Source organism: Scyliorhinus torazame, chromosome 10 (genome assembly GCF_047496885.1).
Source record: "Scyliorhinus torazame isolate Kashiwa2021f chromosome 10, sScyTor2.1, whole genome shotgun sequence".
Classification (NCBI taxonomy): domain Eukaryota; kingdom Metazoa; phylum Chordata; class Chondrichthyes; order Carcharhiniformes; family Scyliorhinidae; genus Scyliorhinus; species Scyliorhinus torazame.
In genome coordinates, this window is record NC_092716.1 from 242,894,688 (window position 1) to 242,910,998 (window position 16,311).

General features: G+C 46.7%; 1 protein-coding gene across 3 annotated transcripts in view; it reads right to left on the reverse strand.

Annotated features, from left to right (window-relative positions):
- Positions 1-16,311, reverse strand: part of cstpp1 (centriolar satellite-associated tubulin polyglutamylase complex regulator 1) — a 427,611-nt gene that overhangs the window by 51,248 nt on the left and 360,052 nt on the right. For all 3 annotated transcript variants that reach the window (XM_072466623.1, XM_072466624.1, XM_072466625.1), the window contains one exon: positions 13,927-14,012. In XM_072466623.1, coding sequence (XP_072322724.1) covers positions 13,927-14,012 — 86 coding nt within the window. The remainder of the gene's footprint in view (positions 1-13,926; positions 14,013-16,311) is intronic.

Here is a 16,311-nt window from a genome sequence, read left to right on the forward strand (position 1 = left end):
TTTACACTTTCCAGGACTTGACACAAGGTTTTTCCTCTGCCTGAGCCACCATGTTACTGTTACAACAGTAACTGTTTTCATTTGCCCCCGCCTGAACTCCTCTCTAGCTTCCAGACAAGGCTTTCTTTTTTGTCGGGTCTGTAGGGGGTATTCCTTTTATTTCAGCTATTTAGAGGGTACTTATGAGGGTCTTTCTCTTTTTGGGGTCTCTGTTGGGGGGGGCGTCACTTTATTTAGGGGGTCTCTGTGGAGGGATCACTTTATTTTGGGGGTCTCAAGTGGCATGGGAGTTCTGGTGGAGGGTGGGGTGGGCAGGTCTGGCATTGTGAGGGGGAGGGGGAAGGGTGGTCCTCGGGTGGACTTTGGGGACAACTCCCTTAAAGGGTTAACCACTTGGCCCGCGGTGAGGTCCACCACGTCAAGGCCACACTGGTTAATACCAGTTGTGATCTCACCCACGTGATTCCTGACCCAGTGGACCGGAAAATCATGAGGGCCCGGAGAATCTGGTGCCTGGCCTGCTAAGTTGAAGTTATGGAGAATGGGCTAGGCGGTGGAGTTGAGACCAAGATGGGATCAGCCATGATCACATTGAGGGTGTTTAGGCTTGGGAGGCTAAATTGCCTACTCCCACTCCTCGGTCATGTGTTCTGAGGAGGGGCTGCTCTGGCTGATTTCGCAATCCAGCTCTTGGCCTGTAACATTGTAGGTAGCAGATGAGGAACATATCAGCCATGATAGAATGGCAGCGCAGACTCGATGGGCCGAGTGGCCTAATTATGCTCCTGTATCTTATGAACTTATATCTTCCCACTAGCGTGAGGGGTGAACCCCGATCCCACTGCGAGCAAGGGGTTGGAGCATCGCAAACGGATTGCCGTCAGCGGCGATTTGGTTTTTACCCCAGATGCCCGATTCTCCGCTGCATCGGGAACCATTTGCATGTCCCTGCGGTAAACGGCAGAGAATCCAGGCCCTGGTCTACCCCAAGTATTGTCACTTAACTGCCCATTGAAATGGCCCAGCACCCACTCAGTTCAAGGGTAATTAGGGATTGTCAACAAGTGCTGGCCTTGCCATTGATATCCGCACGTCTAAGCAAATTATGTGGGGATTCTCCGGGGCCACCCTCCAGTGGAGACTATCTGATAGCCCGGTGAATTGGGTGTCAGGCCTGAAACGGTTTTTACGTTGTCCGTGAAACCTGTTGCGAGTCTTCCAGCCCGCTCCATCAGCCCCGATGAGCTTTCCGACAGTCCCGACAAGGTTCCTGCTCATGCCCGGCAAATAATTAATTGGAGCTGATTTGAATGTACTTTACGGGCAGAATGCCCGATTCATCTGCCTCCTGCGATGCTCCCCCCCCCCCCCCCCCCCCCCCCGCAGCCGAGAGGCCCGCTGGCGTGAATTGGTGCAAGTCCTGAGAAACGAGGATCAGGCGGCCTGCAGTCCGAGTGGTGGCAAGGGGGTGGGTACCCTCCCTGCAATTGTCTCCAGGGTGCCGAGGGATGATCTTCGTGGGAGGTGGGGTTGGGGGGGGGTGTGGCTTGCGCTGGGCTGAAGGGGCTCAGATCGGGGGATTGTTCCGAGGAATGGGAATAATTTGACTGCTCTTCCCATTTGCATCCTTTAAACCCTTTAAACACTATCAGTACCTCAAAAATACAGTTCTCTGCCAATGAAGGGAAATTGTTCCCATCTGTATCCCTAAACTCTTTAAACAGGCTGTCAATATCTCAAAAATACTTTTTTTTAAGAGACTGTCTCTTTGTTCTGAAAAGCTTCCAACCTTTCAAAACAATCGCGGTTATAAAAACTGCTCCTCTGAGTTAATGGATCCCTGCAGAACTGTGCAAATAAAGAACCTTAATCCTCCCTTTGAAACTATCTGGACCTGTCAATCAAAATCATTTAAAAGGTAATTGTCTGTGAAGTTGTATGTAAACAATGCAGTTCAAAGCTTTCAGGCTTCCAGATATAAAAACAGGCTTGAATAATGAAATTGACTGTGAATAAAAAAACTTCAAAGGTTTCACCATATAAAGGGAATACTTTTACCTTCATATCACAGATCTTTGAACTTGACTTGGTGGGAGACAGTTTAAATGCCCCCATTGGGGGAGTGGTTCCCCTTATGCATGGTGGGGGGGAGGACCAATGCCTGGGAAGGGGAGGGCGATGCCTGGGAAGGGGAGGGCGATGCCTATGAAGAGGGGGGTGCAATGTCTTTGAAGGAGAATGATGGCTGTGAGGTGGGAGAGTGCCCGTGATACTGCTGTGATGGCTGGGGGTGAGGGAGAAGACTAAATCTCTACATAAATAACTCAAATCCTTCTAGCGTAATGAAAACTGTCATCGAAGAGAGGCCTACAGTTAATTAGGGACAACAAAATTTGTGACAAACATTGACAGCATTAGAGAAACATTTATGCTGGACATGTGTGATGGAGGCATTACAGCAGATGTGAGCATAAAAGGCAGTCAATCGGCAGGTGTGTATACACATGTCCAGAGACGGCACACGTGAACTGGAGACCAGGAACCGACGAGAGAGAGAGATTCTGAATGAAGATACGTTTGTCGGAACCCAGAAGTATTCAAAATAAAATACCAGGTCAGTTATGACTGTAAAAAATTGCCTTGTGCTGGGAATATCAGAAGCATGAATAAGTGCAGCGAATGGGAATTAATGTAGCTTTCGGGTGATAGGGTGCTTGTGGAGAATGGACTGAAGTGAAGGCAGGGTAGCCCCATCTGCCAGGGTCATTTGGCAGTTGAAAAAATAAAGTTTATCCTGTGGAAGGTAAGAAACTGCAAAAGGAGATCCTTTGGTTCGACAAGCAAAAGAAATCCAAGCTAGCGTGATTGGTGTCTTATGGACCACCAAGTTAGCATACTTTGTTCTTTGAAGGGAAAGAAAGGGCTTGTGAGAACAGGAGACTTCAAACAACCTATTAATAGACTGGAAATACCCAAGTTGTTTAGACGCATTGGGCTGGATTCCCCATTTTTGAGACTAAACGTTGACGCCGGTGCAGGGATCGTGGACCTTCACAACAGCAGAACTGACACCAAACCTGGATCGTTTCAGCAACTGTGGAGGAGCTGGCACCAGCGCCACGTGGAACTCAATCGATTCCAATGAAAAACGGTGTGGGATTCACCGGGTCCATGACTGACACTCAGGAGGCTGACAAGCTACAGCCGCATATACACATTACAATCCCCACGCACACTCATTCCAGCCAACAAGATGGCACTGATTGTGTTGAAGCGCGCCCATACAGCTGATGTGTTGGCTGGGGCCAGAGAGCACCAAGAGGGGTGGTCTGGGGGGACACCTATACGACCGGTGGCCCTAAGTTCACAGTGAGCTGTCAGCGGCTGTGGCAATGGTGTTTCGTGCCCATCCACCACAACCCTGCAGCCCACCTCCTGTCCACCCCCCGCTAATCCCCCCCCCCCCCCGGCTAACTATGGTGATGTTGGACATTTTCTCTACCCTCCCCCCCCCCCTCTTCCTCAGCAGTCACGATGCCGGTTTCATGATTATTAAAAGCACAAGTGAACCGTGCCGTCGGGAACTTAGGTCATCAGAGGCGGAGAATTGCGGAGGCCCCGGAGAATACCGGGTCGGGCCCGCTAATGATATGCAAACGGTGTTTACTGTACATGCGTTCCGGACCGCATTGACGCTGCAGTCGAGGTGACGGAGAATTGTGATTTTGTGTCAAATCGGCGTCCGCCGTGATGTTTACATCGGAACTTATTCTCCGCCCAATCCCATTTGCAACATCGGCCTTCAGAGAATCCCGCCCATAGTGTTCAGCTGCTTCTTGACCCCACCAAGTAAAAGTAAGAGGTATTTCTCATTCTGATTTGATATTCATAATATTACAGAAAACAAAAAGCAACTGCAGGTTATGGTGCTCTGCGGCCATATTGAAAAGGTTTACAAATATCTAAGGCCAAGAACCAGGTACGTAATCCTTCTTCTCCGGCGATCACCCGCTAACGAGTAGAATTGTCCACCTAAGAAACTCCATCTCACTGGTCACGGGTTCTGTGGGTCCTTGCGTGGCTGATGAGCCCGACCCTGGAGCCACATATCTGACTGCACACTTGTCAGGTGTTTCCAGGTGGTGGGATTGTCCATGGACTCGAGGTCGCTGGTATTCCTTTCTCAGGCTCTTTTTCCTGGTCTCCTCCTGCTGTCGGGTATTCTTGAACAATTGTGTCCCTTCAATCAGGAGGTTCCATCAAGTAGGTGTCCCATGAGAAGGGGTCCCCCTAGCATTGGCATCTATATTGCATTTCTCGAGGTAAGCCTTCAGGGTGTCTTTTGAAGCACTTTCTTCTGTCCAGCTTCCGGAGCCCTCCTTGAACTGGGCGAAGAAGGTTTGCTTTGGCAGTCGGGACTCTGGCACCCTAAACATGTGGTGGGCCCAGAAGAGTTGGTTTCGAAAGATCATGCCCGCAATGTTGGTGCTCTTGGTTACTTCAAGGACATTGGAGTTAGTACATCTGTCCTCCCAATTGATGTGGAGAATTTGTCCCAGATAGCGTTGATGGTACCTCTCCAGATCCTTGAGGTGGCTTCTGTGCATCGTTCAAGTTTCTGAGCCATATAGAAGAGTTGGGTGGATGGCTGCCTTGAACACGAGGATCTTGGTGTCAGCACGGATGTGGCAGTCCTTTGCTCATAACAATGTTACTTCTGATTTCTGCTGGCCTCCAACTCCAAGCCCTGAAGGTCTATCCCGAGGTCTGACATGTGTCTGACTATATCACTTACTGAAAATAACTTGCTCATTGGATTCAATACTGTCCACTCAATGTCAACCACCTCGTTCTTCTGTCTGCCTTTTAAGTTCTTCCACCTTGCCCTCCAAGGTAAGGACAATTAAGGACGGGCATTAAATGCTGGCCTTGCACATCCAATGAACAAATGAAAAAAGCCACATTTGTCTTAAAGCTTTACAGACGATTAACAGCATTTTTACAAAATTGCAGTCCGTGACGGCACCATTTGTGAGAAAGTGCACCCTCGTGTAGTCCAACCTGGTGCGATCTCAAATGAAAGCCAAACATGCCAGAAAAGCTCAGTGGGTCAGACAACCTCAGGGAAAAGAAGCAGGTCGGGAATTTTCCAGTTGTTCTCGTCCTGCCGACGGTGAACCACTGCCGCGGTTTCCCAGCTGCAGGGGGTGCACAGAACGGGAAACCCCGCTCATCTGAAGATCCCGCCGCCGGCAATGGCGGGCGACCTACACTTCTGCGAAACACGCCGCGGGGTTGGCGCGCACAGAAGATCCCACCCACAGAGGTTTTTTTTCTTTATAAATTTAGAGTAGCCAATTCATTTTTTCCAATTAAGGGGCAATTTAGCGTGTTCAATCCACCTACTTTGCACATCTTTGTGTTGTGGGGGTGGAACCCACGCAAACACGAGGAGAATGTGCAAATTTCATACGGACAGTGACCCAGAGCCGGGATCGAACCTGGGACCTCGGCGCTGTGAGACTGCAGTTCTAACCACTGGGCCACCGTGCTGCCCCCCCCACCCACAAAGTTAACGTTTCCAGTCAATGACCTTTCATCAGAACGGAAACCTTGCTTTATTATAATTGTATGGTCCCCTCCCTTTAGGTTTAAAGTTTTTAATACCTTTGGTGTTCCCTTTAATTTCACTTCCTTCTGATGCCCCCTTTCAACAAATATTTTCTTCATGTGTTCCCTTCTTGTCTGTAAATGATCTCCTCTGCCTTTCAATCTATTTTAACGTATGTGGCCTTTGTAAAAGACTTCTTTCGCTCAGTAGGTCCAAGTTTCACCTTTTATTTTAGATGATTTATGCCGAGCCTGAGGCTTTCTGAATGCTTAATCTCCCCCTGCAGTTTCCTCATTGCCGGGTTGATAGGTCCCAACGGAATCCATCTTTTGTTGAATCATCCACTTTGATGTGTTGAGATGAGTGATTTCAGAATACAAGAGCGTTCCAAATTCGCCGCATTTCTGTGATTTACACAGATGCAAACCTGTTTCTTTTTTTTTTTGCTAACTTGAACAACTGCGAATCGGGTATTATATCCTAATTAGTTATCTGAATGGTGCTACGATGTACATTAGATGCAGTTGCACAAAATAATTTATGGTCAGTCATTTTCTACTGAAGCTGTTGTGAGTGCGGAAAGTTAAATGCGAGGCGTCGAAGTCAGCCACAATCCAGCAAAAGCTTAAAACAGAGAGGAGGAGGAATTTCTTCAGCCAGAGGGTGGTAAATCTGTGGAACGCTTTGCCACAGAAGGTTGTGGAGGCCAAATCACTGAGTGTCTTTAAAGCAGAGATAGATAGGTTTTTGATTAATAAGGGGATCAGGGGATATGTGGAGAAGGCAGGAGAACAGGGATGAGAAAAATATCAGCCATGATTGAATGGTGGAGCTGACTCGATGGGCCGAGTGGCCTAATTCTGCTCTTATGTCTTATAGTTTTATGATTCTGAAGAGACAGTTTTAGGCAGAGGACAGAACTGAAAACCATCTTGTTGGGTATGACTTTTGGTGTTTCGTCTAATGTTCGGTTACAGCAATTAATTTTATATTCATACGGTCAACTCATTTAAAATAAATCAATAGGTACTAAAACACAAAACTGGAGGAATTTAATGTTGTTTGGTTTTCTTTTCTTGCGAGCAGGAGAGGTGTCCTGCGAGGAGTGACCAAATTGTCCCCAAACAACTATGGAGTCCCTCACATTGCTCAAGGGAGACAGGAATAAAATGACATAGAAAGATAGTGATAATGTTTTAATTTATTAAAGGCCTCTTAAGGGGCTGGTTTAGCACACTGGGCTAAATCGCTGGCTTTTAAAGCAGACCAAGGCAGGCCAGCAGCACGGTTCAATTTCCCGTACCAGCCTCCTGAAAAGGCGCCGGAATGTGGCGACTAGGGGCTTTTCACAGTAACTTTATTGAAGCCTACTTGTGACAATAAGCGATTTTCATTTTCATTTCATTTCATTATATAACACAAAAAAATGAAGCTCAGCATTCTGATATTTCAAATGGGAGGATATAACCTAATTACATAATTTGTATTCTTGGCTGTGACACCAGGCAGCAGTACTTCAGAGCAGGAAGAAAGGGAATGTGAAAAAGTTGAACCAACCACTTTAAGGGTTGGTCACAATAAAACCAAGGTAGGCTTTGCTGCAGCCTCTGACGGAGCTTCAAGTCTGCTATTCTCTCTGAGCGCACAAACAATTTTGTCTTCTGAGGCAGTTCGTCAGGATCAAGGGTGGCTTGCGTCCACTCCAGTTCGATGGGTTCTGAGAAAGCTGATACGTCCTATAAGGTGGTTATGATACATGCCTTTATCAGTTGTGGCATAGACGACAAGAGCGGGGAGGTTATGTTGGAGCTGCAGAAAACCTTGGTTAGGCCACAGCTGGAATCCTGTGTGCAGTTCTGGTCACCTCACTAAAAGAGGGATGGGATTGCACTGGAAAGGGTGCAGAGGAGATTCACCAGGATGTTTCCGGGGATGGAGCATTTGAGTTCTGAAGAGAGGCTGTATAGGCTGGGGTTGTTTTCCTTAGAGCAGAGAAGGCTGAGGGGGGTCTTGAGTGAGGTGCATAAGATTGAGGGGCATGGGCAGGGTGGGCAGGAAGCAGCTTTTCTCCTTAGTTCAAGGATCAATAACAAGGGTTATAATTTTAAGGTCAGGATTAGGAGGTTGAAGGAATTTGAGGAACTTTCTTTTCACCCAGAGAGTGTCTGGAATGACCTGCGTGGGAAGGTTGTAGAGGGGGAAAACCTCACAATCTTTAAAAAGAACGTTGATGAGCACTTGAAATGTCATAACATTCAAGGGTCTGGGCCAAGTGCTGGAAAGTGGGATTACTGTAGATTTAATGTAGTTTTGTCAGTGCAGACTCGATGGGCCGAAGGTCCTCTTCTATACTGTGTGACTCTGTGACTCAATATGCGATCTGCAGACTCTGCAACATGTGGGTCAGGTGCTGCTGGAAGGGTGATCGCTATTTGGAGGTTTGTGTGCTCCCTCTGACGCCTCAACATCACCTCTGCATGTTCCCAATGACGTCTTTGCCATGTGTGTCCCACCTTCCCAGTGAACCTTCTCTATACTGGCAGATCTGCCATTAACATCTCTTAATGTGCCACTACCTGCATCCTTCTTAGTCTTGATCACTCCGTTTACATTCCCTTTGTCTTTCTGTCCACAACACCTTTGTCAATCTCCACCTATCGCTGGCCCTATATCCAGCCCCACCGCTCCATGCCCCCCTCCACTCCCACAGCAGTATAAATCTGACCCTATTTCCAGTTCTCTCCAGCTTTGACAATGGGTCACCCAGACTCGAAACATCAGCTCCGTTCTCTCTCCACAGATTAAGTCAGATCTGCTGAGATTGTCCGGCATTTTCTGTTTTTGTTTCAGATTCCGCTACCGCAGTAATTTGCTTTGATCTGTACACACAACATGACCTGCCCAGCAGAGCCTGTTTTGAGTGATTAGTGCCCCAAGTTGGCTTGGGATTTTTTAATAGCAAATTGTGCATTCAAAATATCTGGGACAAATGTTACATTTTGTGAAATCATTTGAAATAGGCTCTCATTAGGATTGTGTGCTCAGCACACAAGTTAATGAGTAAATTATACCAATGGATCTATCAGTGTTAAAAATATTTGAATGATAGGTGATAACAAACCAACCACAATCATGATGTAAACAGATATATGCCAATTCAGCACAACATTTTTTTGAAAAAAATCAGTAAACCAATGTTATAAAACTCTTTTGTTTCTACTGCTGTATTAACCAGTTAGATAACCTTGCTATGCAAATACTTGTTATCATTTGTAAGTAATGAAATATTCCTCTTTGTTAAGTATTGTGTATTCGCGCTCCTTTCTGAGTATCCGCCAAAGCAGTCATTTTCAAAGTTGGGGTCGCGACCCCCGGGTGGGTCGCTGGTGGGTGTCGGGAGCGTCGTGGAGCCATTCATCGCGGCGTTCCCGATTGCGGGAATTAATGCGCAACGGCCGCAGCAGCAGGTTTAAAATGCTGGCTACGACCAGCTTTAAAAATGCGGGGGCGCGGTGCACGTGGGTGCCCGCTTATCAATGCGCATGCCCGGAGCCCAGAAAGAAACACTGCCTCCTCCTGACGTCAGCGCGCTGACCCAAGGGAACATTAAAAAAAAAATTCAATGCAGTCTTCCTGTCTGACGGCAGAGAACAGGTCACGCGCCACAAACACTGACGTCATGTGCCCTGGCTGCGATGCCGATTCCTCCATTTTGTCAGCAGCGAGCAAGCTGGGAGGAAGCAGTCAGTACCGGGATCCCCTGTGGTCATTCCCATTAGTAACAAGTATACCGCTTTGGATACTGTTGGGGGGGGGGGGGACTTACCAGAGGTAAGCCATGGGGTACAGGTCTCTGGCACAGAGTCTGTCCCTGTTGCTCAGAAGGGAAGGGGGGGGGAGAGGAGTAGAGCATTAGTCATTGGAGACTCCATAGTTAGGGGGATAGATAGGAGATTCTGTGGGAACGAAAGAGACTCGCGGTTGGTGTGTTGCCTCCCAGGTGCCAGGGTGCGTGATGTCTCGGATCGTGTTTTCGGAATCCTTAAGGGGAAGGGGGAGCAGCCCCAAGTCGTGGTCCACATAGGTACCAACGACAGAGGTAGGAAAAGGGATAGGGATGTAAGGCAGGAATTCAGGGAGCTAGGGTGGAAACTTAGATCTAAGACAAACAGTTATTATCTCTGGGTTGTTACCCGTGCCACGTGATAGCGAGACGAGGAATAGGGAGAGAGAGGAGTTGAACAAGTGGCTACAGGGCTGGTGCAGGAGGGAGGGTTTCAGATTTCTGGATAATTGGGGCTCATTCTGGGGTCAGTGGGACCTCTACAAACGGGATGGTCTACACCTGGACCAGAGGGGTACCAATATCCTGGGGGGGGGAATTTGTTAATGTTCTTCTGGAGGGTTTAAACTAGTTCAGCAGGGGCTTGGGAATTTGAATTGTAGCTCCAGTATACAGGAGGTTGAGAGTAGTGAGGTCATGAGTAAGGTTTCGAAGTTGCAGGAGTGTACTGGCAGGCAGGAAGGTGGTTTAAAGTGTGTCTTCCTCAATGCCAGGAGCATCCAGAATAAGGCGGGTGAACTTGTGGCATGGGTTGGTACCTGGGACTTCGATGTTGTGGCCATATCGGAGACATGGATAGAGCAGGGACAGGAATGGTTGTTGCAGGTACTGGTGTTTAGATATTTCAGTAAGCTCAGGGAAGGTGGTAAAAGAGGGGGAGGGGTGGCATTGTTAGTCAAGGACAGTATTACGGTGGCAAAAAGGACGTTTGATCAGGACTCGTCTACTGAGGTGGTATGGGCTGAGGTTAGAAACAGGAAAGGAGAGGTCACCCTGTTAGGGGCTTTCTATAGGCCTCCGAAAAGTTCCAGAGATGTAGAGGAAGGGATTGCAAAGATGATTCTGGATAGGAGCGAAAGCAACAGGGTAGTTGTTATGGGGGACTTTAACTTTCCAAATATTGACTGGAAATGCTATAGTTCGAATAGTTTTTGTCCAATGTGTGCAGGAGGGTTTCCTGACACAGTATGTAGATAGGTCAACGATAGGCGAGGCCATATTGGATTTGGTACTGGATAATGAACCAGGACAGGTGTTAGATTTGGAGGTAGGTGAGCACTTTGGTGATAGTGACCACAATTCGATTACGTTTACTTTAGTGATGGAAAGGGATAGGTATATACCGCAGGGCAAGAGTTATATCTGGGGGAAAGGCAATTATGATGCAATGAGGCATGACTTAGGATGCATTGGATGGAGAGGAAAACTGCAGGGGATGGGCACAATGGAAATGTGGAGCTTGTTCAAGGAACAGCTACTGCGTGTCCTGGATAAGTATGTACCTGTCAGGCAGGGAGGAAGTGGTCGAGCAAGGGAACCGTGGTTTACTAAAGCAGTCGAAACACTTGTCAAGAGGAAGAAGGAGGCTTATGTAAAAATGAGACATGAAGGTTCAGTTAGGGCGCTCGAGAGTTACAAGTTAGCTAGGAAGGACCTAAAGAGAGCTAAGAAGAGCCAGGAGGGGACATGAGAAGTCTTTGGCAGGTAGGATCAAGGATACCCCAAAAGCTTTCTATAGATAAGTCAGGAATAAACGAATGACTAGGGTAAGAGTAGGGCCAGTCAAGGACAGTAGTGGGAAGTTGTGCTTGGAGTCTGAGGAGATAGGAAAGGTGCTAAATGAATATTTTTCATCCGCATTCACACAGGAAAAAGACAATGTTGTCGAGGAGAATACTGAGATTCAGGCTACTAGACTAGAAGGGCTTGAGGTTCATAAGGAGGAGGTGTTAGCAATTCTGGCAAGTGTGAAAATAGCTAAGTCCCCTGGGCCGGATGGGATTTATCCTTGGATTCTCTGGGAAGCTAGGGAGGAGATTGCTGAGCCTTTGGCTTTGATCTTCAAGTCATCTTTGTCTACAGGAATAGTGCCAGAAGACTGGAAGATAGCAAATGTTGTTCCCTTGTTCAAGAAGGGGAGTAGAGACAACCCCGGTAACTATAGACCAGTGAGCCTTACTTCTGTTGTGGACAAAATCTTGGAAAGGTCTATAAGAGATAGGATGTATAATCATCTGGAAAGGAATAATTTGATTAGAGATAGTCAACATGGTTTTATGAAGGGTAGGTCGTGCCTCGCAAACCTTATTGAGTTCTTTGAGAAGGTGACCAAACAGGTGGATGAAGGTAAAGCAGTTGATGTGGTGTATATGGATTTCAGTAAAGCGTTTGATAAGGTTCCCCACGGTAGGCTACTGCAGAAAATATGGAGGCATGGGATTCAGGGTGATTTAGCAGTTTGGATCAGAAATTGGCTAGTTGGAAGAAGACAAAGGGTGGTGGTTGATGTGAAATGTTCAGACTGGAGTCGAGTTACTAGTGGTGTACCACAAAGATCTGTTTTGGGGCCACTGCTGTTTGTCATTTTTATAAATGACCTGGAGGAGGGCGTAGGAGGATGGGTGAGTAAATTTGCAGATGACACTAAAGTCGGTGGAGTTGTGGACAGTGCGGAAGGATGTTACAAGTTACAGAGGGATATAGATAAGCTGCAGCGCTGGGCTGTGAGGTGGCAAATGGAGTTTAATGCAGAAAAGTGTGAGGTGATTCATTTTGGAAGGAAAATAGGAAGACAGAGTACTGGGCTAATGGAAAGATTCTTGGCAGTGTGGATGAGCAGAGAGATCTCGGTGTCCATGTACATAGATTCCTGAAAGTTGCCACCCAGTTTGAGAGGGTTGTTAAGAAGGCGTACGGTGTGTTAGCTTTTATTGGTAGAGGAATTGAGTTTCGGAGCCATGAGGTCATGTTGCAGCTGTACAAAACTCTGGTGCGGCCACATTTGGAGTATTGCGTGCAATTCTGGTCGCCGCATTATAGGAAGGATGTGGAAGCATTGGAAAGGGTGCAGAGGAGATTTACCAGAATGTTGCCTGGTATGGAGGGAAGATCTTATGGGGAAAGGCTGAGGGACTTGAGGCTGTTTTCGTGAGAGAGAAGAAGGTTAAGAGGTGACTTAATTGAGGCAAACAAGATGATCAGAGGATTGGATAGGGTGGACAGTGAGAGCCTTTTTCCTCGGATGGTGATGTCTAGCACGAGGGGACATAGCTTTAAATTGAGGGGAGATAGATATAAGACAGATGTCAGAGGTAGGTTCTTTACTCAGAGAGTAGTAAGGGCGTGGAATGCCCTGCCTGCAACAGTAGTGGACTCGCCATCACTAAGGGCATTCAAATGGTCATTGGATAGACATATTGACGATAAGGGAAAGGTGTAGATGGGCTTTAGAGTGGTTTCACAGGTCGGCGCAACATTGAGGGCCGAAGGGCCTATACTGCGCTGTAATGTTCTATGTTCTATGTTCTAAGCATCAAGAGGATAACATTTAAAATGGATTGTTTTGAAATAAGGAAGAGAGGACCAGAGACACACACAGGCCAGGATCTCACAACTAAATCAGCTGGAGAGAGCTGCACATGAGAGTCCACACCAGGACAAAGTGGTGGTGGTGTGAGCTGTGCAGGAGAGTCCACAACAGGGTAAAGCAGCGCTGGTGTGAGCTCCAGGACCTCTGATGAACAACCCATACAGAAATGTAATATTGAATGACAAAGGAGGCGAGATCGTGAGGACCAAGCAGGTTCACCTGTCGCATTAAAGGTAAGCGAAAATGATGGATCATGAAAGTCGGCCGGGTTGGGTCCTGACGGTTGGCAAAAATGGGTCTCCGGAAAAAAAGTTTGAAGAACTCTGCTCTAAAGTACAGGAGGCTGCTACCATGGATTGTCCACCAGGTCCGCCACTCCGTCTCACATGACACAAGAAAAGAAGTAGGTTATTCAGCTCTTCAGCCCGTTCCACTGTTCTGTAGAGATCACGGGTTGCAATGATATGTATATTGATTGGGATGTAAAGAGTTAACAAGTTAATGATAAGGCTTCTTACCACTAGAGGGAACCACAGCACAGTCATATAAATATCCTGTGACTGGGGAATTAAATTAGTAGATGATTAGATGATTAGGAGTTAAGAGTTAGGAGAGAGCTGGAAGAGTGTCAGGCATCGAGAACAGTTGCATAATTGAGAGTTCTGTAAATTAGAGATAGCATAGTTTTATATAATAACCTTCTATTTTAGGAATGTGAATGAATCTTAGTAGTGTAATAAATTTATGGTTTTGTTCTTAACAAAACTTTTATTCTTTATTCAACACTACACATCCAAGCCATCCACGTAAAGCAGAATAGAGAATACAACAAGGGGTTCATTCAACTCAATGAAATGAGAATGCTATGAGATCTGAACTTACCGCAATAGCATATCTGAATCTGGAATGCATACAGAAAGTCCACAAATGACATTGGGCAGTCCATTGCGTCATCCATGAGGACAATCCTGCAACACAGAAAAATAGTTAAATGAGATGGAGGCATTTCTGCATTCGCAACGTGAGGTTAACATGGGTGGTTTAAAAAAAACCTTCTGAAACAGTTCTCTATTTTAAAGCAAACAATAAAGAACAAAGAAAAGTACAGCACAGGAACAGGCCCTTCGGCCCTCCAAGCCTGTGCCGACCATGCTGCCCGTCCAAACTAAAATCTTCTACACTTCCGGGGTCCATATCCCTCGATTCCCATCCTATTCATGTATTTGTCAAGATGCCCCTTAAATGTCACTATCGTCCCTGCTTCCACCACCTCCTCCGGCAGCGAGTTCCAGGCACCCACTACCCTCTGTGTAAAAAACTTGCCTCGCACATCTCTTCTAAACCTTGCCCCTCGCACCTTAAACCTATGCCACCTAGTAATTGACCCCTCTACCCTGGGAAAAAGCCTCTGACTATCCACTCTGTCTATGCCCCTGATAATTTTGTAGACCTCTATCAGGTCGCCCCCTCAACCTCCATTGTTCCAGTGAGAACAAACCAAGTTTATTCAACCGCTCCTCATAGCTAATGGCCTCCATACCAGGCAACATCCTGGTAAATCTCTTCTGCACCCTCTCTAAAGCCTCCACATCCTTCTGGTAGTGTGGCGACCAGAATTGAACACTATACTCCAAGTGTGGCCTAACTAAGGTTCTATACAGCTGCAACATGACTTGCCAATTCTTATACTCAATGCCCGGCCAATGAAGGCAAGCATGCCGTATGCCTTTTTGACTACCTTCTCCACCTGTGCTGCCCCCTTCAGTGACCTGTGGGCCTGTTCACCAAGATCTCTCTGACTTTCAATACTCTTGAGGGTTCTACCATTCACTGTATATTCCCTACCTGCATTAGACCTTCCAAAATGCATTACCTCACATTTGTCCTGATTAAACTCCATCTGCCATCTCTCCGCCCAAGTCTCCAAACGATCTAAATCCTGCTGTATCCTCTGACAGTCCTCATCGCTATCCGCAATTCCACCAACCTTTGTGTCGTCTGCAAACTTACTAATCAGACCAGTTACATTTTCCTCCAAATCATTTATACTACAAACAGCAAAGGTCCCAGCACTGATCCCTGCAGAACACCTCTAGTCACAGCCCTCCAATTAGAAAAGCACCCTTCCATTGCTGCTCTCTGCCTTCTATGACCTAGCCAGTTCTGTATCCATCTTGCCAGCTCACCCCTGATCCCGTGTGACTTCACCTTTTGTACCAGTCTACCATGAGGGACCTTGTCAAAGGCCTTACTGAAGTCCATATAGACAACATCCACTGCCCTACCTACATCAATCATCATTGTGACCTCTTCGTAAGTGAGACACAACCTCCCCTTCACAAAACCATGCTGCCTCTCGCTAATCCGTCCATTTGCTTCCAAATGGGAGTAGATCCTGTCTCGAAGAATTCTCTCCAGTAATTTTAAGGCTCACTGGCCTGCAGTTCCCTGGATTATCCTTGCTACCCTTCTTAAACAAAGGAACAACATTGGCTATTCTCCAGTCGTCCGGGACATCACCTGAAGACAGTGAGGATCCAAAGATTTCTGTCAAGGCCTCAGCAATTTCTTCTCTAGCCTCCTTCAGTATTCTGGGGTAGATCCCATCAGGCCCTGGGACTTATCTACGTTCATAACTCTTTGCCAAAACGTATTAATGCGGAGTGACAGTTATTCATTGATTAATTACTTTTAATGCTTAATCAGTAAGCATAATAATCAATATTATTAAAATCCTATTTGGTGATATGCAAAGCCTAACAGGTGCAATCAGCTACATATCAGGCAACATGGAAAATGAAATAGTTTATTCTTGATAATAAATATATATTTCTGAAACTGCTGAATAATTAAAAGTGCATAGGAATGGAATAAATAATTTATCTCAACAACAAAATTAAAAATCTAATCATTATTTTTGAAGTCGCTTCTCAAAGAGAGTTAATATTGTACATTGGGAAGTTCAGTGGCCCAGATCTTCCAGGGCAGCAGTGAGGCTGAGACACACACACTCTTGACTATGACGGGGGAAGGAAAGTGGGGGGTTGTAAACCATTTAGGCTGCAGGTAGGATTTCATACCCTCAGGCACAGGACCTTCCGCCTCTGAGAGCTGCTGTCAAATTCGAGGCCGGCAGCACCAACGGGAACAGCGGCTGTCATTTTGCACACGGGACTTATGGGGTGGGAATGATTATCTCACCAAGTTTGCGTCCGGGGGAAACTGATGAGACAGCATTTGGGTCGTATTCGCTTGCGGCGGTTGATC